This window comes from Budorcas taxicolor, chromosome 19 (genome assembly GCF_023091745.1).
Source record: "Budorcas taxicolor isolate Tak-1 chromosome 19, Takin1.1, whole genome shotgun sequence".
Classification (NCBI taxonomy): Eukaryota; Metazoa; Chordata; class Mammalia; order Artiodactyla; family Bovidae; genus Budorcas; species Budorcas taxicolor.
The window spans coordinates 25,100,791-25,126,713 of NC_068928.1; the positions used below are offsets into that span (position 1 = coordinate 25,100,791).

General features: G+C 48.3%; 4 protein-coding genes across 5 annotated transcripts; 2 read left to right on the forward strand and 2 right to left on the reverse strand.

The window, feature by feature from the left end:
• Positions 1-7,393: 7,393 nt before the first annotated feature.
• C19H17orf100 (chromosome 19 C17orf100 homolog) lies at positions 7,394-10,223 on the reverse strand. The gene is made up of 2 exons (XM_052657977.1): positions 9,570-10,223; positions 7,394-7,532 (listed from the first exon to the last, which is right to left on the reverse strand). Exon 1 carries the CDS (start codon positions 10,221-10,223, stop codon positions 9,846-9,848), a length of 378 nt encoding a protein of 125 aa, XP_052513937.1. The 3' UTR covers positions 7,394-7,532; positions 9,570-9,845.
• A 363-nt stretch (positions 10,224-10,586) lies between these two features.
• Positions 10,587-16,957, forward strand: MED31 (mediator complex subunit 31). Of its 2 annotated transcripts, none has more exons than XM_052657472.1 (4): positions 10,587-10,702; positions 11,561-11,638; positions 12,109-12,205; positions 16,585-16,957. In XM_052657472.1, exons 1-4 carry the CDS (start codon positions 10,675-10,677, stop codon positions 16,775-16,777), a joined length of 396 nt encoding a protein of 131 aa, XP_052513432.1. In that variant the 5' UTR covers positions 10,587-10,674; the 3' UTR covers positions 16,778-16,957. The 2 variants fall into 2 exon arrangements, with proteins under 2 accessions (XP_052513432.1, XP_052513431.1); XM_052657471.1 differs by lacking the exon at positions 16,585-16,957 and adding an exon at positions 12,331-13,050.
• A 1,277-nt stretch (positions 16,958-18,234) lies between these two features.
• TXNDC17 (thioredoxin domain containing 17) lies at positions 18,235-20,681 on the reverse strand. The gene is made up of 4 exons (XM_052657474.1): positions 20,490-20,681; positions 19,560-19,641; positions 19,064-19,139; positions 18,235-18,430 (listed from the first exon to the last, which is right to left on the reverse strand). The coding sequence occupies exons 1-4, from the start codon at positions 20,632-20,634 to the stop codon at positions 18,362-18,364; spliced, it is 372 nt and encodes a 123-aa protein (XP_052513434.1). The 5' UTR covers positions 20,635-20,681; the 3' UTR covers positions 18,235-18,361.
• A 698-nt stretch (positions 20,682-21,379) lies between these two features.
• Positions 21,380-24,736, forward strand: LOC128064889 (collagen alpha-1(I) chain). Its single transcript, XM_052657877.1, has one exon. It carries the CDS (start codon positions 21,380-21,382, stop codon positions 24,734-24,736), a length of 3,357 nt encoding a protein of 1,118 aa, XP_052513837.1.
• Positions 24,737-25,923: the final 1,187 nt, after the last annotated feature.

A 25,923-nucleotide genomic window follows, 5' to 3' on the forward strand; every position in this document is an offset into this window, starting at 1 on the left:
TGTGGACGAGCCATGAGATCTGGGGAGAAGTTTGACCACTGGACTCTGGTTCCCACTCCTTCACACATGAACTAGTGGCCTGAAGCCCCACGCTTGACCGCTCAGCTCCACGTCCTCAAGCCTAAATTGGAGATTGAGATAACACTAGTCACATCTTCTTGGCAGGGGTGACATGAGTAAATGGGATGATACAAGTGAAGGGCCTCTGACAGAGCCCAGACGTGCAGTTTATGTAAAGTGGGAGCTAGCTGATCTCCCTGCCAGGGTCCCCTGGAGGCAGGCCTGTGTGTGGGGGCAGGGGGCACAGGGAGGAAGGGCAGTGGGGTTCCAGGTCTGTGGGCAGGGACAAGCCCACTCTTGCTCTCTCAGGGGCTGAGAGGTGGTGTTCTTTGGTGGATCCCAGACTGGGTTAGTCACAGGGGCTGCCTGTGTGAGCCTGGCTGGCTTGTGCCCTTTGTGCTTTTTCTCACCTCTTTTCTAAACCAGGCCCCTTTTGGCAATGCCAGCCTATCTGTAACAACAGCCCGACGGCCAGGGCTTGGCCTATCTGACCCTGGGACCCTGGTCAAGGTCTGGGGCAGGAATCTTTCAGAGTGCAGAAGCTCCAAGATGGGTCTGACCGTGGGAGGCAGGCCTGCTCCAAGGATGGCACCTCCATAGCTCTCCAGGCCCTGGCTCCAGCCCAAGGCTCAGGCCGGGCAGAGCATCACAGCATCAGGGGTCTTCTCAAGGGCCCAGTGCTGACCTGGCCTTCGTGCAGGCTGCTCTGGGAGGGGCTCCATTGAGACGGGTCTCGTGAAAGGCCAGTTACCTGCCAGTGCTTGGCGTCCAAAATAGAATCTGAAGGAGCAGCAAAGCCTTTAATTCAATGTGTCTCAACAGTGGGTCGGTGTGGGGATAACTATGATCTGACCGTCTTGGGCTATAATTACGGAGTCAGAATAAAAAATTACAGGCATTGTGTGGGCTTGTTTTAAATATAACGTAATCCACACCGTCCTCTCTCTTATTTGCTAGATTTGAGGTGCAGTCTTGGGCAGTTGGCACAGGTTCTGCCTGACGTGTAGCAGATAAAAATGGCCCTTACCCAGTGAAAAGGGCATGGCAGGAGGCCTCCCCAGACCCCTAATGTTCCTGACTACCCACGGCCTGTAACCCACAAGCACACGTGCACATAGGTCCGCGCAGGCCTCTGTCGTCCACGTTATCTGTGCCTGGCATCTCCCCCACCAGCCTCCCTGCCTCCAGCCTCCCCCAGCTAGTCCACCAGAAATAACTTGGTAAAACACAGTCTTGAGGCTTAAGACCCATTAATGGCGCCCCTCTGTCTATAGGATAAATCCATCCAAACTCCTAGTTCTTTCAGGTCTTGGCCCCAAACCACCTTTCAGCATCATGTCTGGTAACAACAAGCAGCCACAGAACTGAGGTGAAGGGGCCGGGGTTCCTGACTATATGGGATTAAACTCAAAGGCTCCATGTCTCATGAGCTGAGTGAGAGTCTGAACAGGTTATCCCATCCACGTGCTTTAGCTCCCTGATACTGTAGGTTGTTGAGAGGATGGCATGAGATAACACATTCCTGGGATGACCGCAGGCATGTCCCTTTTCCTCACCGAGTCTCAAATTACCTATTAAAAGGAGGCAATAGAATCATTGCTTTTCGGATCAGTAAATGTTTTTAAAGTGATATTTCTTCACGTAGTTGTATGTGGTGAGACAAATACATGTCGTTAGCTCAACCTTTCTGGCAAGCAAAGTCGAAAGACTAAAAACATGTTTATACCCTATCAGTGTGAATAATCTAAGGGAAAATTCAAATTGTGGACAAGGATTTATATTTAAAAGATTTTTACCTCAGTGTTTCCCCGCCACCCCGGTGTGTTTTTACATCCTTGAAAAACAAAAAAACATAATGACAAACACTGGGATAACAGTAAGTATTGGGTTAGCCAAAAAGTTCATCCAGGGTTTTCCATAGTAAACCCTGAACAAATTAACTTTTTGGCTAACTTAGTATCTATTTATTTGTGTGTCTCACTCAAAACTTGTATGTAGGAATTAAAAGTGTTTATGAAGAATATTTCACTATGCTGAAAATGCTTATCATGTATAATTTAAAGTGAATAAAGTACATATAAAATTGTATAATGTATACTGTATGATCTTGGTGATAATGAAAATATTATTTTTATTTATAATTAAAATTATCTTTGGCAAACCTATGGTATTGTATTCCCTTCTCTGTTGTTTTCTGTATTTCCCAAACATTTCAGAATGGGCATGCATTTTTATGGGCTTCCTTGGTGGCTCAGTTGGTAAAGAATTCTGCCTGCAATTACGGAGACACGGGTTCAATCCCTGGGTTAGGACGATTCCCTGGAGAAGGGAATGGCTATCTACTCCAGTATTCTTGCCTAGAGAATTCCATGGACAGAGAATCCTGGTGGGCTACAGTCCATGGGGTCACAAAGAGTCAGACGCAAGTGAGCAACTAACACTTTCACTTCTTTCATGCATTTGTTATATAATAATCGTTTTAGAAAGAGCTGAGTTATGTTGGAAACATTAAATGAAAGGGCAGAACACTTGATGTTAGAGTGCCTGTCTGGCTTTTAACAATCTCTCTGATTCTAATGTTCTAGGACCATCCACGGAGTCTGAGAGGTGACTGTAGAGGCCCAGACCCCCCCAAGGCCCGTCTACCTTCAGTGACATGTGGCGGCAGGCAGGTCTGGTGCCTGGAGTCAGCAACTCGCCAAGCGTGGGGGTTCACCGAGTGCACGTGCAGAGTTCCCCTTGAGGTCAGCTGCTTTTCTGAAGTCTTTCTGGAATCTTCCCAAGTGCCCAAGAACCTTCAAGACCATTGGAAGTGGAGCAGTATGCCAGCCCCCCATTCCTGCCACACTATGGAGTGCAGCGTGCTCTCCATCTACCTGGGGCCAAGGGGCTTTTCTGCCTGAGAAGCGAGCTCTTTCTGCCACTTTGGGTAAAGGGCTCGCTGGAGCCGTTCGCCTCTGTGGGCCCCTCTGCTGTCACCCATTTGGACTTTGGGGCCCTGCTCACTGGCTCTGTCAGACCCCACATTCCCAACTGCCAGGACATGCAGGTCTGTTTGGTGCGTTGTCCTGAGGATGGAGAGCCTGGAACACATCATTAGAGAGGCTCATTGAGGAGGAACAGCCTGGCCATTCCCAGCCATTTCTTGGGAGGTCAGCCCAGAGGAGCCCCCACTGGAAGAAAGAACCTCATCTGAGTTCACTGGGGAGGGCCCAGTGTCTGGGTCCAGCCAGCAGCTTGTCAGGGCTTGTCCAGGACCGTCACGAATCAGCCATGTGTCTGCCCAGTTAGAAACCAGAGAAAAACAGGATTTAGAGGTGGGAAGATGGAGACCGGCTTAGAAAGAGAGAGGCCAACACGCAGTCAGTGAGAGGCGGAGAGAGATAGACACATAAGGCCTACAATGCAGCAGGAAGGCCATCGAAAGAAGGGACCAGTACCTATAACATGCTCATCCTCTATGTAGTCGGGGAAACGCACGTTAAAGTAGCTGAATGTGCCACTCCACACCTACTAAATTAGCACTCATTAGGGAAATGATAACATCTCATGCTCTGAGGCTGTGGTAAAGCCAGCTGAAACACACTGTTAGGGGCCCTGCAAATTAGCACAGTCTTCTAGGGAAGGAATTAGGCAATACAGCTCTTGAGCTATTAAAATGTTCATCCCCTTGCCTGTGGTAATTAAACTCCTGGGAGTGGGTTGCGAGGAAATAATTCAACAGAAAAATAACAGTCATAAAAAGATGATGAGTGCAGTGTTCTCCATTCTGTCCAACACGCTATAGGAAGGCTGCTATAAATATTTACACAAATAGAGAATATGAAGACCGTGGTATGTGCATATAAACAGAAAATAAAACTATCAGTACATAAAAAATAATACATACATGATCCCACCATCTGGATGTTTGGGCGGCCCCACCCTTGCTGGGGAACAGTGGTCCTTGGCTCCTCACACACTCCTGTCTTCCCAAGGGACCTGCCCTGCCACTCCCTGTCTGGAGCTCTCCAACCATGAAGCCTGATCCGCAGACCTCAGACTGGTGGGGAGACAGTCTCAGCTGAGGCTGCCCACCTGGCCAGCTCACTTGGGTGGCCCCAGAGAATCTGGGTAATGCCCGCTGAGTCACTCCAAGGTCATACCCCAAGAAGTCAAGCCTGAATTGACACACTAGAGTTGCATCCTTATTTAAGAAAAGGGATAAAGTTTAATTTTGCAGGCTCTGAAGTGTCTTGCTATTTTCAAGCACAGCAATCTGTTTAAGCCAGCTGCAGTCTGGACTCCCAGCTGAAGCATCATGAGGTGAAGGCAACTCATAACAGAAGACAAAGGGAAGGAGGGCCCATGGGGTCACCTTTCCTGGCTTACCCCAACAGTAGTCACAGATGTGCTTCTGGACTTGAATCATCCAGTTTCCCTCTTCCCCTAGCTCCTGGCGACCATCTCAGAAGCTGGCACTGAGCAGGAATTCAGTAAATCGTGGGTGAATAAAATGAAGGGAAAAAGACCATGTAGTATGAGTGAGCATGTGTCATTGAACAATTCTGTCTTTATTCAAAGCCCGTCCGGCTTTGCAAATGTGTCCTTAATTGTGCTCTGGAGAAGCTACACCCTCTGTGCGTTCCCTGCTTACTGCCAGGGGATGCCCTTGCCTTACAGGGGGGCTGAGAACGTTCAGTGACCATGCCTGTGTTCAGACAAACCAAACCTTGTTCATTCGGCCCCGGGCATAGTTACTGGGCACAAAGAGGCTCTGTGATAGTCCCTGCCCTTGATGTGCTTTCAGTCTCATGGGAGAGCCAGGAGTAAACAACGAGGAGTAATTTAAAGAGCAATCACATGGGTGCTATAAACAGAGGGAGCAGCAGTGGGGAGTGAGAAGATTCGGGAAGTGGGCTCCGGGTCGGGTGGAAGACCAGCCTCCTTGGTGGGGGTGGAAATCGAGCAGGGCTTTGAGGACAAGCAGGATTTTCTCCTCCATGGAAACCAATGGAGGAGAACATTTCGAGGAGGGGATGCTACAGGAGGTCAAATGCTACAGGAGGATCAGAGAGGATGTGGACCGAAGAGGCTGCTGGACGTGATGCTGGGACTAGCACAAAGAGACTTGGAAAAAAAAAAAAAGAAATTAAGGAAAAAAAGAAAGAGACATGGGAAGGCTCTCAGGCTCTCCAGCCTCTCGTGTCAGCAGAAGCTAGTAGTTAAAGAGCACAAGCTCTGGAGTCAGCTTGGGTCTCAGCCCCTCTTCTTGGCTGGTCACTCAGGGTAGGTGCCTTAACGTCTCTGTGCTCCCGTGTTCTGATCCACCTCATGCTGGTGTGAAGGATACAGGGGTGCTCTGAACAGTGCCTGGGGGAGAGTGAGTCCTCACCATGCGCTGGCTGGTCTCCACTCAAGGCTCCTTTTGGAATGGAACACGAATGTCCTCCCTTAAATCAGTGTGGGCGCATCACACGAAGATGCTTTGATTTTCAAGATGAATGTGGCTGGGCCTAATCCTCAATCACGGGGCCTTAGACTGAGAAGCACCAGACATGGAAGCATCCCCAGGGTGTTGGGAAAAGTTCAGAGATGAGAATCCAGCTTGTGGGTGGAGGTTGGGAAGTGGCTGCGGCAGTGCCGCCTGGAGTGCTCCTGGGGAGGGCCAGGGAGCTCCTGGCGCTCTGGTCCCTCTCAGAAGTGGTCACTGCCGCAGGCAAACAAGCTGGATTGTCTGTTAACAACTGTGATTTTCTGTCACCTCAGGCCTGGCCTCAGGCCTCTCTGCTGCCTGGCATGCCCCTGAGATTTCTGCTCAGCTAAGAATCAGCGTTTGCTGCCGTGCTGTGTGGGGATGGTCTGACCTCTGCTGTCCACGGTCTGTCATGGCACAAACTCAGACACTGTCATGGACTCAGAGGATGCATTTTCTTTTTTCAGCTTTCTGGATAGTGACTCCCAATATTAACATATTTTACACTGTGACAGGGCTTCCCAGGCGGTGCTAGTGGTAAAGAACGCTCCTGCCAATGCAGGAGATGTTGAGAGATCTGGGTTCAATCCCTGGGTTGGGAAGATTCCCTGGAGGAGGACGTGGCAACCCACTCCGGTGTTCTTGCCTGGAGAATCCCATGGACAGAGTCCATAGGGTTGCAAAGAGTTGGACACGACTGAGGAAACTTAGCACACTGTGACGATACAGAAAAATTTCACAAAGCAATTCTTACCTTTACTATGTGTGAGCACTCTAATATATTCTATATTTTCTATTTTTTATTTCATGAGTAAGAAAAATGCTGATTACAATACAATAAATAGACCTCACAGTCCCAGGCTTTCTCATGCATCTAAAAAACCATTCACTTAGGGAACTAAATTAGTGCCTCATTTCCCAAACACTAATCAGTGTGTTCCATATCACTTTCAAATTTTTGGCCACACTGAAGGCTGACTTTTTATGGAATCTATTTTTTCTTTAAATCAATTCATTTAAACATTTAAAAATGCCCACTATAGCTGAAGTAAAATATTGGTGAAATAACAAGTATGAATGTTAGTTATATACATATTATATATATGTATATAATACATTTATATTTATATATAATTCACTATTAAAATTCAACATTCAAAAAATGAAGATGATGGCATCTGGTCCTATCACTTCATGGCAAATGGATGCGGAAAAGAGTAGAAACAGTGACAGATTTTATTTTGTTGGGCTCCAAAATCACTGTGGACAGCAACTGCAGCCACAAAATTAAAAGACACTTGCTCTTTGGAAGAAAAGCTATGACAAACCTAGACAGAGCATTAAAAAGCAGAAACATCACTTTGCCGACAAAGGTCCGGGTGGCTTTTCCAGCAGTCGTGTATGGATGTGAGAGTTGGACCATAAAGAAGGCTGAGCGCCAAAGAATTGATGCTTTTGAACTGTGGTGTTGGAGAAGACTCTTGAGAGTCCCTTGGACAGCATGGAGATCAAACCAGTCAATCCTAAAGGAAATCAATCCTAAATATTCATTGGAAGGACTGATGCTGAAGCTGAAGCTCCAATACTTTGACCACCTGATGCAAAGAGCCAACTCATTGGAAAAGACCCTGATACTGGGAAAGACTGAGAGCAGGAGGAGAGGGAGTGACAGAGGATGAGATGGTTATATAGCATCACCGAGTCAATGGAGTTTGAGCAAGCTCTGGGAGATGGTGAAGGACAAGGAAGCCTGGCGGGCTGCAGTCCATGGGGTTGCAAAGAGACACAATTTAGTGACTGAACAAAAGAAAAACACTGAAATAAATATTTAATTATCAAAATAAAAAATGTTCTCATACCTCCTAAAATCATCCTGAAGCAGTGTCTGCATTCCTCACTTTGGGAATCACATAGTCAAAGATTGGTCCAAACATCTTTTTCAGTAGGGGCAGTGAGGCCCAGAGGGATGAATTCACTTATTGGAGGTCTAGTTTCTCAAGTCAGTGGGAAGGTCAGTCTGGTCAGGGGAGAGAAAAGAGAAAATAAAGGAATCAGTGTTATCAGTCTTAACATTTTTGGAGAGAGGCCCCCCTACCCTGTCATCTCATCGGAGCCCAGATATCAGTGTGGAGCTACCTTGGCAGAGCCATTTTAAGCCTGGATCTTAGATATTCTTATCTTTGGAGGTCCTGATCCATATCATATCACATATATTACAAGGTGTGCCCATTGACCCATATTAATTTCAATTTTGCTATTTTCTTCTACTTGTATTTTGAAGCCAATGGATTTTTGAAGCTTCAACAATTTTTGGCAGGTCCTAGGATTACAGCCTGCCATGCCTAATGGATAAAGTGGCCCTGGGACTGGTAAAGAATCTCATCAGAGACACACTAAAGAACGATTTAATTATTCTAGCCCTTTCTCCTGGTATCTTTAACGGGTAATGTGGACAGGCCACTGACAACTAAATGGATGAGTTTCCAGTGGTGAAATCTTTGCTGTTCTGTGAGTCCAGTGGGGACAGTGCTGCTGCAGGTAGGCTAAGTGCCATGTGACTGGTAAGGTGCTCCCACTCTGTGCCTCAGTCTCCTTATTAAGTAAAACAAAGGGATTAGATTCCAAGAGAGTCAATCATCTAGAAATCAAGTTCTTGGCTTCTTCACAGTAACCTTTCAACCAGTTTTCCACGTACAACTAATAAGCAGATCAGGAGCATTTATTGCAGAAAGGTCTAGAAGGGTATACACCAAGTTACTGACACGAATTATTACCAGAGGAGGAAAATGGAAAGCAATGATGACAGATTCTTTACACATCTTGAATTGTTTCACTTGTCATATTAAGCACATTATCACTTTTGTAATGAAAACATTAATAAAGAACAGTTAAAGAAAAGCAACCACTTTGCTCATTTAAAAACACTGATTAAGAGTGTGTATCTAATGCACATGGTCTGTTACATAAAAAAGTTCACCAAAAACTGAAATTCCAAAGTCTAAATATTAGTCTATAGCAGAAGTTTGATGAAGCAGAAGCATCAGGGGTGCCTCTGGGGTTTTATGACATTCCCCTGGCCTGAATCCTATTCTGGTGCACTCCCCTGTAGTTAAATGAATTAATGTGAGTAATGAATCACAGTGCCTGCCAACAGCAAGTACTCTATCTCCCAATGAGGTCCCATAGAATCCAGGTCTTTACATCCTGCTAAATGGGATAAATAGCACATACTGTTGAAAGCAGGGATGTCCCTTCATCCCCAGCCAAGGCCGCCTTGAATGGCTCCACTTACTAATCTGTTAAGATTTGCTGATCTAGGGGGTAGCCCTGACCTGCCTTCAGTTGTTGCTAACCAGGTTAACTTAGAAAACTAGGTACTGGTCAGCATATTCTCTATCACATCACCTGTTTGTTTCCTTCAAAGTGCTCATCACAACAGAAAACTCTTGGTTTGTCATCTGTTGTCTGCCTTTTCACTAGAGTGTAAGCTCCCCGAGGGCTAGGACCTTGTTTGCCTTGTTCACTGCTATAGCCCAAATGCACGCCCGGCACAGAGTAGATGCTCAATAAATATTCCTCCCCTGCACCTCCTCAAATCACAGGTCAGGTTTCCTTTCCAAGATTATTCTTGATTGTTGACATTGACCTTCACTTTTCCCTTTGAACTACATGTGACCTCTATTAAAACCTGTGTGTATGGCTACCAGGCACAAAGACTTGGCATAAAGAGAAATATATTGAAACATAAACACAGGCCAACTAATTAATTAAGGAAAGTCTGTTGATTGCAACTCAGGTTTGCAGCTGGCATATAATTCCACTGATTATGATTTGTTTGCTCCTTGTCCCTAAGTTTGAAGCAGCCAAGGTCATTCAGTGAGTGAGTGATAGTCGCTGAGTTGCGTCGAGGTCTCTGTGACCCCATGGATTGTAGCCTGCCAGGCTCCTCTGTCCATGGAATTCTCCAGGCAAGAATACTGGAGTGGGTTGCCATTTCCTTCTCCAGGTTTGAAGCAGCCAAGGTCATTTAAAGGGCCCCAAATTCAAAACTCACCTGCCTTGGAGGCTCAAACAGTCTCTTTTCCATCAGCTTAACACATACAGTATCTAGAGCCTAAAAACTTTTTATGCTGGCTTCAAATTAAAATAGTTCACTGGGTCAAAGGCTTGCCGAAACCGCAGCTTGGCTCTTTCTTAAATTGATTTGTGGACTGTTTCCAGGAAACCAAAGATGATCGGTCCACCTGGCAGCAGGCAGGCTGCGAACTGGAGGCGATTCTGTCCTGGCCAAGGGCCATGGCCCCCTCGTGGCCCCGAGGAAGGCAGCATTTCATCGGGCCTTTTGGATGTTATGGCGGGCGGCTGGCTTCTCCCGCCGCGGCGTGCTCTCCACGCGGTGCACAGACGTCTCCACCCGCAGGGACGAGGCCCTGACGTCGCGGGAAGCCGTCTCTGTGAGCTGCGAGGCGGTTTCCACGTGTTGGGAGGACACCTCGAGGACTCGAGGGAGTCGCTTCCCAGAGGAGGAGACGGAGGGTCCCTCGCTGCTGCGCTGGGTGGTCTCCACCTGCCGGGAAGATGTCCTCACGTGACGGTAGGATGTCTCCACGCGGTGGGACGAGGTCTCCACGCTGACCGTCGCCGTCTCCTCGGAGCGGATGGATTCCGCCCGGGCCGGAGAGGGCTTTCCCCGAAGGGGTGAGGCCATCTTATGGGGGTAACAGGGCCAAGCTGACCTTTGGAGGCCCCACAGCCCCACAATCCCCGAAGGATTATTTTATACGGTGAGGAGCGACGTCACATGCCATTGTGATGCAGGCAGAGCGGTGGTCGAGGGTCCCGCGAACCACGTGGAGGCACCGTGATCTTGGGGCGGGGAGGCCTAAGATTCCTTGGGAACGCTGGGTTCGTCCCCTCGAGAGCGCCGTCTGCCCCCGCATCGCCCCTTAGCCTGTCAAGAACCTGTCCGGGTGGAGGCGGGGTTGGGGCGGGGCGGGCTCTGGATGGGCGGAGCCACCCGCCCCCTTGCGAAGCTGTGCCCACCCCCGCATCCCACACTGCCCCGCGGCAGGAAGGGGACGCTGCGACTTCCGGACCTTCCCCGTTTCTCCGATCCTGGCTGTGTGGGGTTGCTGGGGACTTAAGAGTGTCTGCTGGTGATGGCCGCGGCCGTCGCTATGGAGACAGGTGAGTAGCGCTCTGAGCCTCGCGTTTTGTCAAATAGAAACTGTCCCGGGCCCAGACACCTGCTTCCCGGGATTTTTTGAGAATCCAGGCTCAACTCCCGGCAGAGTGAGTGATCGGAGCGGGAGGGACCAGGGTTTTTTTTAGCGACTGGAAGGGCGAAGGTAATTTGGCCTTTTCAGAGTTTGTTTTGTTGGCCGATCCTTTCTCCCCGTTAGTTATTCAAACACTGGCCCCACCGGCTTCTGGCAAGACTAAAGGAGAGATTTTGGATCATAAACCGCTTCCTCGAGTTGTTTTTTTGCATCTCAGATGAGCTTGCCTAAGTTTAAAATATCGACAGCGAACTCTTGTATTACTGTGCCACTGACGGGTCTCACGTAAGCACGCGTTTCTTGATACTCACCAGGGTCTCTTTCATCTTGCATTCTGAACGTCTCTTGATGGATTTAGCCTTTACTTCGTTTTTGCTAAGCTTGATCACTTAACAGCTTGTAACGCATTATCAAAATAAGGCAAGGCACATTGCTGCAGCTTATCCTAGTGATCACTGTGAAGTCCCAACATAGTGGCTCACGAGTGATTAATGTTCTGCTCCATGTATGATCTTGTTTTCTTTGATAATTTAACTTTAGATAAACCTTTTTTTTTCTTTTTTTTTTTTTTAAATCAGGGCTTTGCTTTCCTTAGACTTCTAAGGAAGGTTTTTCTCCTCCTACACCCAGTTTAGGAAAACCTTTGCATGCTCTTCTTTATGTAACTCAGCATTAGTCAGATGTCTGTACTGCTGTTTTCTGTCTAAAAATCAGTATTATATACAGTGACATTTATTTTGGATGATTTTGCTATCTTCTCTCCTAGATGATGCTGGAAATCGACTGCGGTTTCAGTTGGAGTTGGAATTTGTACAGTGTTTAGCCAACCCAAATTACCTTAACTGTAAGTTGTTGAGCACCTCATTGAAGTGAGTAGCTAGTTACGATTTTTGATAGAAGAGTCAAAATTCATAGTACTGTCGGCCCTTTGTATCCTTGGATGCAACCTCAGTTGGTGGAATCTGCCCATCCTGAGGGTGACAATACTGTCATGGCACTATGTTGTTTTGTACAGGAGATTGGAGCACCTGTGGATTCTCGTGTCTGCGGGGTCTCTTAGAACCAACTCCCTGTGGATTCTGAGAGCTGACTTTAGTATCTAGTTTTGTACATTCTTAACTGAGTGGAATGACTGTTGCACTTATACTGGTATATATAATTGAGCAAACTGGGACTTCTGTTTTGAATTCAGTGTGTGTTGGTGGTGGGAATGTTATGTAAGTAAATTCTTTACGATTATGTTAGTCACAGATCAGTAGTCCAAGGACTGGTGTGCTCTACAGATGTATTTTTTTTTTTTTTTATGCCTTTCAGTTCTTGCCCAAAGAGGTTACTTCAAAGATAAAGCTTTTGTTAATTATCTTAAGTACTTGCTTTACTGGAAAGAACCAGAATATGCCAAGTATCTAAAGTAAGTTTAATTTTTATAGTCCTAAACATGTGTGTACTTTATTATACTCCAAAGCACTGATATTTAATAGACTTCTTACTTTCATGTTGAAAAAAATACCTGTTGAATCTCTGCTCTCCTTTCAGTTGCCTCCATTTTAATACGAGACACATCATCTCTAACTTAACTGGGATTACTGCAGTATCTACTCATTGGTATTCCTCCTTTCTCCCTGCCCTGCCTAACAAAGAAGAACCATTTTCTACACAGAAGCCAACTTGGTCTCTTAAAAATAGAAATTACATTCCATTAGAACCCTCTGGTCGCTTCCCATTGCATGCAGAAGAAAATTTCGTCTCTTAGCCCTGTGTGATCTGTCCCTGTCTTCTCTGACCTTATCTTGTACCACTCCCTGCATCTCACTGAGTTTCTGACCTCAAGGAACCCGCAGTCTATATATGCAATGACAGACATAGCCTGAAAATGAAAGAACATAGAAAGGGGTACTTACTTGTAAGCAAGGGTTTCTGGAGAAGGTAACCGTACCCAAGTCTTAATAGCTGCTTTCTTATTTTATATATCTTACATAATAAATACATGAATTTATCATTCAGGTTGTGCAATAGATACTCTCGTTTTAAGGCTTACTGAAATGCAAGGAGCATATTGTAATCACAAACATTTCTTTTTAATGATAAAAAATAAGCCTTGAACTCCCACCTCTGCTTTGTCTTAAATAGGTAGTCAAAAAGCAGTGGTGAAACGTCTAGCCTTTTTTTCCCCCTAAACAGACACAAGTTTGAGAGGAGAATGTTTCAGACTTGTACTTTGGCCAAGCCACTTTTCTCTGTCTAATAACAGCTGATTTATGAAGTCCACATCCTCCTTTTGCCTGTGGGACCCTTTCCACCCTTACTGGCCCTTTATAAAAGAACCACTTATTCATTTAATAATCCAGAGAAAATATTTTTTTTTTTTTTACTAGATTGCAACATCTTATATGTATATATTATAGACTTAGAGACTCAGTGTTGGACACTGAGCCCTAGACACCGTCAGGTTCAATTTTACCCACAACATTGCTGAGATGGTCATCTGTATACTGGCTGGAAGTTTCTAGTGAACACATACTACTCATTCAGGGGCAGCCAATTCCGTTGTTAGCTAGATTCCAGAAAGTTCCTCCTTGTATTATTGTGTCCGACTCTTTGCAACCCCATAGATTGTAGCCTACCGGGCTCCTCTGTCCATGGGATTTTCCAGGCAATAGTACTGGAATCGATTGCCATTTCCTTCTCCAGGGGATCTTCCCAACCCAGGGCTTAAACCCAAGTCTCCCACATTGTAGACAGATGCTTTACCGTCTGAGCCACCAGGGAAATCCTATAACGTGATATACCTCTATGTAACTTTAACTCATGTTCTGAGTTTTGACCCTGAATTAATCCAGAACGAATCTATGCCTTCTTGAAGAATAACCATTCAGATATTTAAATTTAAGAGAGGCTGCAAATTAACTCCCATTTCATTTCTACACAAGGTTTTTGTTTACTAGTTGCCAACATTTAAAGATTGGAGAGTTTCATATTTTGATTCTGATTTCTAAGCTTCTCTTTAAAATTCTGGAAGATCTGATAACCCCAGGTCTTTGTTCTCCCAGGTCAGTCATTGGCTAGAGCAGAGCAGCAGCTACCTCTTCTAGACAATGTCCTCCACCATTTCACTAATAGCCACGACCTGCAGCTGTAATTTATCTCCTACATTCAAGGATTCACAGTGTTGATTTGCTGGTGGCTCAGACTGTAAAGCAATGGCACCCCACTCTAGTACTCCAGCCTGGGAAATCCCATGGGCGGAGGAGCCTGGTAGGCTGCAGTCCATGGGGTCTCGAAGAGTCGGACACGACTGAGCGACTTCACTTTTACTTTTCACTTTCATGCATTGGAGAAGGAAATGGCAACACACTCCAGTGTTCCTGCCTGGAGAATCCCAGGGACAGGGGAGCCTGGTGGGCTACCGCCTACGGGGTCGCACAGGGTCGGACACGACTGAAGTGACTTAGCAATAGCAGCAGACTGTAAAGCATCTGTCTACAATGCGGGAGACTCGGGTTCAGTCCCTGGGTTGGGAAGATCCCCTAGAGAAGGCAATGGCACCTCACTCCAGTACTCTTGCCTGGACAATCCCATGGACAGAGGAGCCTGGTAGGCTACAGTCCATGGGATCGCAAAGAGTTGGACACGACTGAGCGACTTCACTTTCACTTACGTTAGCTAAAATCCTTCAGTTCTCATTTTCATCAGTGCTGTTAGTTGAGTTCTCCATTTATTTCTCATTTGTTTTTAAAAAAAATCTAAATGCAAACTTTGCTTTTGTATCTCCTCTATTTCGTCTTGTTGGTTGATGCTATAATTGTAGCCTATTAAAATATTTATAGTCCCTTATTTTGAGCATGGTCTTCTCCAAGTCTTATAAGTGATCACTGTATGTCTAAGTTCCAGTTATTGAGAAGTAGCATTTGTTACTTGAAGACAGTCCTCTTGGTTATCACATTAATTTATTTTACGGAGGAAGAAACTAATCCTTAAGTAAGGTTAAGTATCCTGTTCAAGGACACCCAGCTGTAGAATGGGCAGAGCTGGTTTCAAACCTAGGTCTTTGTTGATAGAACATCCTCATGAGAAGGAAATAGCTAGAGTAGGTGTGAGTAGGGCTTTCCAGGCTTCAGTTCAGTTCAGTCGCTCAGTCGTGTCCGACTCTTTGTGACCCCATGAATCGCAGCACGCCAGGCCTCTTTGTCCATCACCAACTCCTGGAGTTCACTCAGACTCACGTCCATCAAGTCAGTGATGGCATCCAGCCATCTCATCCTCTATCGTCCCCTTCTCCTCCTGCCCCCAATCCCTCTCAGCATCAGAGTCTTTTCCATTGAGTCAACTCTTCGCATGAGGTGGCCAAAGCTGCTGACAATTACAAGCAACTATGTATCTCTGGAGTATAGGAAGCAAATGTTCAATAAGGAAACATTGTGTTGGGGCCTACTGTGGTCCTCAGACCAGCAGCATTGAATGCAGAGCTCAGGCTCCACCCCAGATTGATGACCTGGTTCAGCTGGTGGCTGCTAGTTTTCTCTGTATCAAGTTACTTGTTCTTCGCTTTGTATTTAATACCTATCTTGTGGGGGAATGCTTTGAGACGGTAAATATAGTGTTTCATATTTCAGTCTTTTACCTAACTTTGGCAATCTATGGAAAATACTTGCTTGAAAGCTTTTTCTGTGATTTTCTAATTCCATAATTCTTTATTCATTTGTTAGTTGAAATTCAGTTGTAAGGACAGAATATTTCCTTGTTCCTAATTTATTTATTCATTTTATAAAGTTACATCAGTATGGACTCCTGGATTCTTTATCTTGTGGGTTATAATTATGTATCTTCTTGAACTAGTGATCCTGGATACAGCCAATGGGAGCACCTTCAAACTGGCTCCTGTGTACTTTCAACAAATCCCTATATTTTTTGAGCATTTTTCTTTCTGCCACTATGTAATAGTCCAGGCTCATCTTTTACTTTCCCTGTGTTAGCCGTAGGCATCAGCCACGTCTCCAACCAACCCTGGATAATACTATTTACAACCCATGATCTGGGTACTCGGTGTGCTCATCGGTCCTGGAGTGTCATTGATTCTAGGCTCTCTCAACACATAAAGCTAGAAATGGGTCTGTGTGTATCTATTTCTATATCTGTGTGTGTGCGCACGTGTATAAAGCCATGAGTTCATCCTGATGTTTTCAGTTCCAACTTAATAACAGGATTCATTCTAGCCTTCCCCCTTCCTTATCTGAAACCACTTTTCTGAGAGCCAGAGGTTTGGCTTTCTGTTTACAGTGTATGTGCTCAACCTGTGAGTATATGTACATAATTTCAGAATTGTTATATCCCTGTGGAAAACAGGAATACAATATCTGCATAATTTTTTCTGAAGTTGACTCACTTTTAAAAGCTGTCTTATCATAGTTTATGGAAAACCAATAGGTATTAAACACATAATTATGAAAATAAAGTGTTCCTATCCCTTACCTTGGAAATCACCAGAAGAGAATAGTGTGATTTGTGCCCAGATGTTGACCAGTTATTGTGTTACCAGTTGACAGTAACGCTGTTTACCAGTTACTGTGTGGTCTTAGGTAAATTATTTAATCTTTCTAAGCTTACATTTTCTCACATTTGAAAATTTTGCTGACTTTTGATGATTAGCTTTTCTGTATATGCAGGAAAAAAAAATATTACCAAAGTATACCAAGTTAATGTTACAGAAATGATAGAGTGCAAAGGCATGTTTAAGTGAGTTAACTAGAGCGTGGTATTATGTCAATCATTAACTTATAAACTTAACCCCAGGTACCCTCAGTGTTTACACATGTTAGAACTGCTCCAGTACGAACACTTCCGCAAGGAGCTGGTGAATGCTCAGTGTGCGAAATTTATTGATGAGCAGCAAATTCTGCACTGGCAGCACTATTCCCGGAAGCGGATGCGCCTTCAGCAAGCCCTAGCGGAGCAGCAACAGCAGAATAACACATCAGGAAAATAAAAAGCTGGACCCTGACCAGGCTCCTAAGACATGTATATATTGCTTTTGTACAGTGAAGACAAAAAAACTGTTCCTATGTACCTTTATTATGGTAGCAGCCAGAACTGTTAGTGTGCTTATTTAATTGAACTTTTATTGTTACTAGATTATTTCTGTTAAACCAGAATTGTTTTACTTTGATTTTCCTGTGGATTTGTAAGCTTTTATTAGTATTTAACACAGAAATGTCTGAAGAACAGAAATGTTAGGTACTGCAGACCTATTTAAGGCAGTGGGGCATGAGGTAAGGGGAGGGCCGCCAAGCCAAACCCTGCTCCTCATGTACAGTGGGGCCTGGGACAGGTCTGTCTTCTGGAGCCTTGCTGTTCCTCATATCAGCTACCCGACCTGTCCTCTGCCGAGTGATAGTCAGTGACCTCTTGACATCAGACACCAGGAACTGCATTAAGGTTCTTAAATTCTACAGGCTGGAGACATACCTGTGTCACGGGTTGCTTTGCAAGAGAGCTCTAAGGAAGAATCATTGGTATGTCACTGACCTAGTAACGGCAGGGAGAAAACTGGTGGTTAACTACTAATTGGACTCTTGACCTTGGACTAGAACAAAGGTGAGGAGCCTCAGATACTTGTACTCATTTGAGAAAGCTGACATTTATTTGGTAGATACCACAAACCCAGGCCCTAGGCTTAGCTGCATTCTCATTTTATCCTCAGAATGATCCATGTTCATAAAGGAGGAAACAGGTTTAGATGGGTTAAATAACTTGCCTAGGGTTACAGTTAGTCATAATCAGTGAGACTGACTCACAGAATGGAGTCCTTCCCACCACCAGGTTATATAGTCTCATCTCTCGGCCACCCACCTCATCCCAGTGAAGCACATCCAGAGAGCTGTAACAACACTGCCAGCATTAGGCAGAGGCTGGAGCAGATGGCGCTGGACTTTCCTTCAGTGGTTAGGTTAAGTTCTACATTGTAAAGCCAAAGGTGTTTTAGGAATGATGATTCTTTGTAAATTCATGTAATTTAAGGTAAAAGATCCTAATTCCTTTAAGATTTGGAAGCTGTCTACTGGACTATTAGGGTCTTCTAGGTATTTGTCATCTCCACTAATACCTTTGTGCTACTACTGCCACTCCTAAAAGACTACGTTTTATCTACAGTAGCTTAAAAGTACCCTTGTTGTTTAGTTACTAAGTCGTGTCCGTCTCTTTGCGACCACGTGGATTGTAGCCTGCCAGGCTCCTCTGTCCATGGAATTTTCCAGGCAGGAATACTGGAGTGAGTTGCCATTTCCTCCTCCAGGGGATCTTCCCATCCCAGGGATAGAACCCATAACATCCCCTGCATTGCAGGCAGATTCTTTACTGCTAAGCCAATGGAGAAGCCCCAAAATACCCTTATGTTAAAGCAAACTTGAGGGTTCATGAGCATTTTAATAGTGCTCTATTGTTTAGATATATACTGATTTCTTTTACATCATCCTTTATTAATTTACTTGTTAACATGAATTCAAAGCAGGTATACAGTTTCTTTTATAGTAGAGCAAATCAGGAAATAGACACAATTTGCCATCAGCACATCTTAATCTTCAGAAAACAACATCTCCACAAGGTTGGCCTGAAGACACTCAGATTCTACCAGTTTTTGAGGCTGTAAGAGAAGAACAGTCATATCTTAACCCATGGTTACAAAAATGTTATTAGGAAGGGAATAAGTTGTTATGCTTTGAATGACACAAGTCTTGGAACAGAGAAATTAGGGCATACAGAAACTATCAACTAGTTGTAACAAGTTTTATGAGATAGTTAAAGATATTTACCTTAAGGTGAATCATTAAAATACTTGGTTCTGTGGACTAAAACAGGAGACAGCAAGCCCAGTTTTACCCCTTCCCCTTAACTCTAATTGAGAATCCCAGGGCCATGACTAGAGGAGGTACCCTTTCATTTCCTCCAGGATTATGAATTAAGTTGAAAACAACTATTGATGCCGCTCTTTTAAGGAATTATATGTGAATCAGCTTTCTTCAGCAGTGCTTACAGAATTTTAAAATAAGAGTGGCTTTTAAAAGGCACAAAAAACCCCCCAGTATTTGCATTATTAGTACGTTATTGGGATTGGCCATAGGGATGAACGGCCAAGTTGTCTGTTTTGAATGCATTGTGGAGAGCAGTATGATGTTTGGGATGAAATGTCAAGATCTTTTCAAATTTGAATCCAGAACAAGTGAAGAGTTTTGATAGGGTGAATTGCATCTCCAAAACAGTTAAAATGGATACTCACTGTTCCATACTTAAGTAGTGTAGGCACTGCAGTTAATTTCAGGTTTTTCCTGAAGTCATTATTTGGATCTTTCCAACTATTTCAAAAAGAGAAAGTGATCATGAAAAAGATTTACTTGGTTTCTTAAAGTCTGCTTGATATTTGATACATGCCCACTTTTAGCCTTTAGTAATCATTTTTGTTGTAAACATTTAAAAAACCTTGAGGTCTATGACCTATTCTCCTGTGCAAAATTTCATTTAAGTGAATATATACTAAGATATAAAATAAATGTAAAGACAATTAAGTTCTGAACTAATATCAGGCCAAATTATTGAACTGCCCTTACCTAATACAAATGGCTGAACATGCAAAGTTTTAATTTGTATTTAATATCTTTTACTTGCTTGTCCATGACTGAGCCTTAGAACTCAGAAGCCGGATCACAAAGGCCCTTCTTGCCTGTCTGCAAGAGGCTAGTGCATGTCTGAGAAACAGAGTGCCCATTGCCACTTACTAAGGTTTCTCTCCTACTTGGCAGTAGATGAACACACATCCTTCACCAACACGCTTCAGCCCCTCTCGCACGACTGGTTCAGCTTTTTAAAAAGTTGATAAAAATGAAAGTAATTACACACCAACTCTACAATCAGGCGCTGACAAACGGCGTCCCTCTCCTTTCCCCTCAGTCTTGGTAAGTACTTAGACTACGGTGCAGTTAACTGAGATGAACACAAGTTAGGTGGTTTTTTTTTTTTTTTTTTTTTCTGATTTGAGAAATCAGAAATCCTTTAAGGGTAAGGTCCGGCTCTCAGTCCTGATTTGTCCCCAGGCCACAGCGCCTAGCACAATCAAAGACATACATCTTTGTTGAATTACGGAAAGGAGACCATCTCACGTGTCCTGCAAGACACAAAGTTCTAAAGGACTGCTGCTGCTAAGTCGCTTCAGTCGTGTCCGACTCTGTGCGACCCCATAGACGGCAGCCCACCAGGCTCCCCCGTCCCTGGGATTCTCCAGGCAAGAACACTGGAGTGGGTTGCCATGTCCTCCTCCAATGCATGAAAGTGAAAAGTGAAAGTGAAGTCGCTCAGTCGTGTCCGACCCTCAGCGACCCCATGGACTGTAGCCTTCCAGGCTTCTCCGTCCATGGGATTTTCCAGGCAAGAGTACTGGAATGGGGTGCCTTTGCCTTCTCCGTCTAAAGGACTAGATTGCAAGATTACCTGGATCGAAAGATTAGAAGAGCACTTTTGGTGGGGCGGGAAGGTCTTAATACATTGAGGAGAGTCGGACCAGGATAGGAAAAGGCAAGAGGAAAGCTCAAATCGCCCTGCGGGACTCTGGGAGCAAGACCCTCCGCTTCCTCTCCACCCGGCTATCTGGCTATAACCTCGGCCTTCCAGCCACTTCCTCTGGGCTGCTGCCTCCCGAATCCTGGCCTCACCCTGCACGCAGTCTGGGCACCAGCTTTTCCCTTCGGCGTCCTTAGAACCAGAAAAGTAGGCGAAAATGGTCTTGCCACTGTGCTGTTCCACCACCTGCATGAACTCTTCGTAGCCGGACACGCTCACCTCTTCGTAGCTGGCCATCGGGAAAGCGTGCCTCGGAACACAAGCGATGTCTCGGGTTCCGCCACTGCGGGGCGGGGCGAAGCAGCTTTTGAATGGGCGGGGCGTGGGGCGGGGCCTGGGGGAGCCCGCCCGGCTCTGAGGTGCTATAGGAGCCTCTGAGGGCCAAAATGCCTCCGCACAGTCTTATCTGCTCTGGTTTGTCACATCTTTCTGCGCCGGTGGCACCCCGAAACCCCGGCTTCTGCCCCAGTCTGGGCCCGGTTCCAGCCCCATATGCAGTGGCTGCAAAACCTGCCGCGGCGCGGTCCCTGAGCCCCTTGGTGGCTCCGGAGCTTTAACGGCTCCCAAGTTGCCCTGGGCCTGTTGCCATGGCGACTGGGCCAGCGGCCGGAAGCGGGGCCTAGTCGCGACCCACCCCCTGCCGGCTTCCTGGTAGCCGCGACGCTCCCCAGGCCAGGTGGGCTCCAGCTAGAGCTGGGGGGATTCTGGGAAGCTGCGTTAGGAGTCAGGGATCTGAGGGAGAGGGGACTTTGACCCGGGGCGGATCCTGCCGCTTGTCGGCACTAGTTACCTTTTCTTCTGCCGAGACGTTAGTTGGGGGCGGGCGTCCGGGATTGGGCGGGAGTAGGGGGCTGGGAGGGAAGAAGGCTTCGAGGGCCAGAGCTGAGTGTGTGAGAGCGTGTGTGGAGCCGCCCTCGGAGCTGGTGCTGAGACAGAAAGTGCCCCGGGGCTGTGTTGGGAAGGCGGGAGTCATCCTGGAGCGATGAGTGGGGCGGCTGGCCAAGGGGCCTTGCCCGGGCCGAGCGTGCGCGAGCTCGCGGCAGAGAGACCGGGCCTATGCGTGGGACCCAGCCGATCCGGACGCGGAGTCCGGCGGCCTTGGGGGAAGAGATGGGGTGCAGGGTTGTTCCGAGGCCGTGGAACTAGGCGCCGGGCGAGGTGTTCCGTGCGGGAGACGCGCTGCGTGAGTGCGGACAGGCTGCCGAACCGTCGGCGGCCATGGGGGAGAAGACAAGCAGCGGGAAGAGCCCAGGCCTCGGGGGAAAACGAGGCTGCGGGAACACCTGGCTCTGCAGTCTCGATGGAGGCTGCACGAGACCGTGGGACCGTGTGGGTAAACGGGGCTGTGGGGGAACCGCAGGTGGTGGGGCCTGTCGGCTCTGTATGGGTGACTGGCACTGGGGAGGAGGAGACGGTTTACAGGAGTCCCCCGGGCTGTGAGAGAAAAGGTCGTCCGGGATCCATGGAGCATGGAAGCATTCGGGAACTGTGGTTGAAGGTGCAGGCCATGAGGGCAGCTTCAGGAGGTGGGCAACGAAGCAGAGTCGAGCTTCATCCTGTGCCCGCAGGAGAGGGGCCGGTTGAAAGAGGGGTTCCTGGCCGGGCTTCGTGGGTAGAGACCAGCCGTGAAGGTCTCACTGGACCCTGGGTGAAAGGACAGGCTGGGGCAGCCCCCCGGGGCCGGGGACTATCCATCCCTCCGGGCGCAGGGGCAGGCTGTGAGAGGGCCATGGGCTGCTGTGGGCAGGGCCAGGCTGTGAGGATGCCACCTGTGGCTGTGCCTGGAACTCTGGAGGCAAGTTCCGGGATTGCCCCACACCTGCCTGGGAGGGGACAAGCTGTGGGGGTGCCTGGGCCCTTGGAGGGGATTGGCTATGGGGTTGCCCCCAGCTCTTCAGTAAAAGGACTGACTGTGGGGGTGCCCGGGGCCACGGGGTGGCCTGAGGCTGTGGAGGTACCCAGAGCTGTGGCGAGAGAGCTCTGCTGTGGAGGGGCTGCGGATCCTTGGGGGAGACAGCGGGCAGCACAGGTGCCCGGGGCTGTGGCACAGGAGGTGATCTGTGGGCACACCCCAGGCTTCTGGGGGAGAGGGCAGACCGCAGCTGTGCACAGAGCGGCCCAAGGGGACACCCCCTCTGTGGATGCCCCAGCTGTGTGGTGGAGGAGACGAGCTGTCGGGGAGACAGGCCCCGGGACACTTCCTGGCCTGTGGGGCACCAGACAGCCTGTAGAGGTGCCTTGTGCGATTGAAGAGGGAGTGAGATGTGGGGGTGACCCATGCTGCAGGGAAAGGGGACAGGCCGGGTGGGCAGAGACAGGCTCTGGGGGCAACTCAGGGTCCTGGGAAGCTGCCCAGACTGCGGGCTGGGCAATGTGTGGTCCCGAGGAGCAGGAGGCAGGCCCTGGCAGTGTTCCAGGCCACTGGGGTATAGGACAAGCTACAGGGCTACCTTGGGCTCCCGGGACAGAGACAGGGTGTGGGTGTGTCCTGGGTCTGTGGGGAACACAGCAGCCATTGGGGGTGTCCCAGGCTGTGGGATTATCGGGGGCCAGAGGAGTGCAGACCCCCTGCTGCTGTGTCCTGGGCCTGTGGGCTAGACAGCAGGCTCTGGGGGTGCCTCTGGCTGAGGCAGTGCCGGCCGTGGTCAGAGAGGAGACCTACGGTGGGAATGTCTTGGGTCTCCTGGAAAGGAGGCAGGCTCTAGGGGAGCAGGAGGCTGTAGTGCCCGCCACTGTAGGGGGTCCTGGATCTGTGTGTCAGGAGACTGGCTGTGGGGACTCTTCCTGTCTCTGCCTGAGGAGACAGGCTGTAGGGCTGTCTGAGCTTGTGAGGTTACCAGAGACAGCTGGGGTGTCCAGCTACAGGTGTGCCCTAGCTCCGTGTGCTCCAAGTTCCGGGAGTGAAGCTGCCAGGGTGCCCGCCGCTGTGTGGGTGTCTGACTCTGTGGGTCAGGAAGGCAGCTCCAGGGAGGACTGGAACCTGTGGGCAGGGGTTCATCCTGCCGGGAGACCCACGGCTTCAGGGGTACCCATGGCTCCCCAGGAGCTGTGGTTGGCGGGGGAGGATGCTGGCTCGTGGGGAAGGAGACAGAGTGCCAGGGTGCCCATGGCTGCTGAGGTGCCCCGGGCTCCTGGGGTGTGTGGTTCCTTGGGGGTGGAGACTGGCCCTGGAGATTTCTCGCACTTGCCAGGGAGGAGACAGACGGCAGGAGTCTCTCTGGCTGCAGGGGTGTTTGCAGATGCGGGAGTGCCCGTGGCCCTCAGGGTGCCTCGGCCTGTGCAGGAGTTGGCTGGTTCTGGAGGTGTCCCAGGCTTGTGCGGGGAGAGAGAGACAGTGTGGGGACCTATGGCTGCTGTGGATCCCACCAGAATGGGAATGCCCACCACTGCCAGAGTGCCTGGGCCCATGAATGAAGAGATGGGGCCTGGGGGCATCTCAGGCTTGGCGGGAGGGAGACAGTCTCGGGGAGCATGTGTGGCCATGGGGCTGCACACAGCCATGGGGATGCCAGGGCCTGTAGGGGAGGAGATGCTCTCTGGGCATTTCTCAAGCTTATCAGGAAGTAGACAGACTGCTGAGGTGCCGGTGGCAGCTGCCAGCATTTCCCTGACCGTGGGGGTGCCCACAGCTGCCAGGGCCCCTGGACCGCTAGTGGGCGATGTTATCTCTGGGGATGGCTCAGGTGAATGGGGAAGGAGACCCTTGACTGAGGTGCCTGTGGCTGCCAGGGCTGCAGGACTTGTGGACGGGGAGACTGGCTCTGAAGGCATTGCAGACCCATGGAGGAGACCTGACGGAGCCATCCGTGAGGCTGCGAGGGTGCCTCTGTCTTTGGGGGTGCTTGCATCTGTAGGAGTTCCCATGGCAGGGCCCAGGCCTGCGGTGGTGTGGGTGACTGGGCCTGCAGGAGAAGAACCCAGGGCAGCTGTTTCTGACCTCCCGGGGGTGAGGAGACAGTTCACAGAGGGCCCCAGGGCTCCCCCCACAGGGGAGATCGGAGGTAGAAATGTCCTGGGGCTGGCCGGGAGGAGCCAGCCAGTGGGGGTGTCTTACACCTGTGGGCACGGGACCAGGTTATGGAGGTGCCTGTCAGCGGGGGAAGAACTGGACTATGAGAACATGCCAGGAGTGTCCAGAACAGGGGTGACTGTGGGGGAGAACGAAGCTGAGGAGGTGCCCCCAATTTCACAGGAGGAGACAGGCAGTGGCTTCATCAGAGATCTCGCACGGCAGGGTGGGAGGAGACAGGCTGGAGGAGAGTCTGCCGTCAGGGCGGGGGAAAGCAATTTGGGAGACAGTTTTGAGGGGGAGGACAGATTGAGGGGGGCGTTCCACTAGTAAGGATGGCGTTGGGGGATCCTGGGGCTCTTGGGGAGGGATCAGGTTGGGGAGAGATTTGTCCTGGGGTGTAGGGATGTCTCGGGATGGAGGAGAGAGGCTTTGTGGAGACACCTCACCACATATGGGATGGCAAATGGGGAGGTTTCCCGCATGGGAAAGGGAGGCTTGGGGTCGGTGTCCCTGGACTTTGTGTGTGTATGTGTTTGTGTGTATGTGTAGCACCACTTGAGGTATTCTGGAACTGTGGGGTCACCTAGTTTTTTTCCTGTTGGAGAATGGACCCATAGGCCTTTGGCATCCAGCCAGGGAGTACTGACATCGTGAAAGTCCCAGCTGCCGAGAGCCCGCCTCTGCAGGCTCCTTCCTTCTGCGGCTCCAGCCCCTGAACTGTGTTGACGTCAGGCCATCGGGATGGCCTCACTCGTGTTCCTCCTCCCGTCTTCGCTCTTGATCGTAACTCTACAGCCTCAGAAACAAGGAGTCTCTATATTCCTACTCGTGCATCAGCTCTAAGCAAATCTAGTCTGCAGTCCTTGGCTTTATTCAGAAGTTTGGGAAATCCCGAGTTTTCCAGTTCTTATTGAATTCTTTAAGAGGACAAGCTCTCCTCATACCTTTAACACTGGTCAACTTATGGAAAATCTGCTTAATTCGACAAATGTTGAGTTGAATTGTCTACTGTGCTCAAAACCTGTGTTGGGGGAAATCTCAGAGAAGCACATGACAAGGTCCTTCCTCTCAAAGAACCTTGTCTAGCTGGGAAGCTGAGACAGATATGTGTGAAATAGGTAAATAACAACACAAGCAAGTGGGTGAGTACAGGGGGCGTGGTGTCTATAAGGAGGCATTCAGAACAGGGAGAGCCCCTCCCATGTGGTTTACAAAACACTTTCCTATCTTTAGACAGCTGTAGGGTTGGGGGGAGTTAGGGTGAACCTGAAGAAGTATAGAGGTCATTCCGCTAGTTCCTGGCCGTTTCTGGCATCTGTCTAGGTATTCTGATGCCACTGGTTTATTTAGGGTCATTCAGAGTTAGATCCTTTTGAGCTACCTAGAAGAGTGAAGTGTACTGCTTTTTGATTAGAATTTATTAACGTAGGCTGTATATCCATAAAACTTCCTGATGGAAAGTGCTTGTTACCATAGAAGAGCTCTGTTTTTGAAATAACATCTTATTGGCAACC

Coding starts and splice junctions, on each gene's coding strand:
- C19H17orf100 (XM_052657977.1), bottom strand. CDS start 10,223: ATGGCCTCACCCCTTCGGGGAAAGCCCTCTCCGGCCCGGGCGGAATCC.
- MED31 (XM_052657471.1), top strand. CDS start 10,675: ATGGCCGCGGCCGTCGCTATGGAGACAG. Junction 10,703..11,560: donor GGCCGTCGCTATGGAGACAG/GTGAGTAGCGCT, acceptor CTTCTCTCCTAG/ATGATGCTGGAAATCGACTG. Junction 11,639..12,108: donor CAACCCAAATTACCTTAACT/GTAAGTTGTTGA, acceptor TATGCCTTTCAG/TTCTTGCCCAAAGAGGTTAC.
- TXNDC17 (XM_052657474.1), bottom strand. CDS start 20,634: ATGGCCAGCTACGAAGAGGTGAGCGTGTCCGGCTACGAAGAGTTCATG. Junction 19,140..19,559: donor CAAGTAGGAGAGAAACCTTA/GTAAGTGGCAAT, acceptor TTTTTGAAATAG/TTGGAAAGATCCAAATAATG. Junction 18,431..19,063: donor CACTACTTAAGTATGGAACA/GTGAGTATCCAT, acceptor CTTCTCTTACAG/CCTCAAAAACTGGTAGAATC.
- LOC128064889 (XM_052657877.1), top strand. CDS start 21,380: ATGAGTGGGGCGGCTGGCCAAGGGGCCTTGCCCGGGCCGAGCGTGCGC.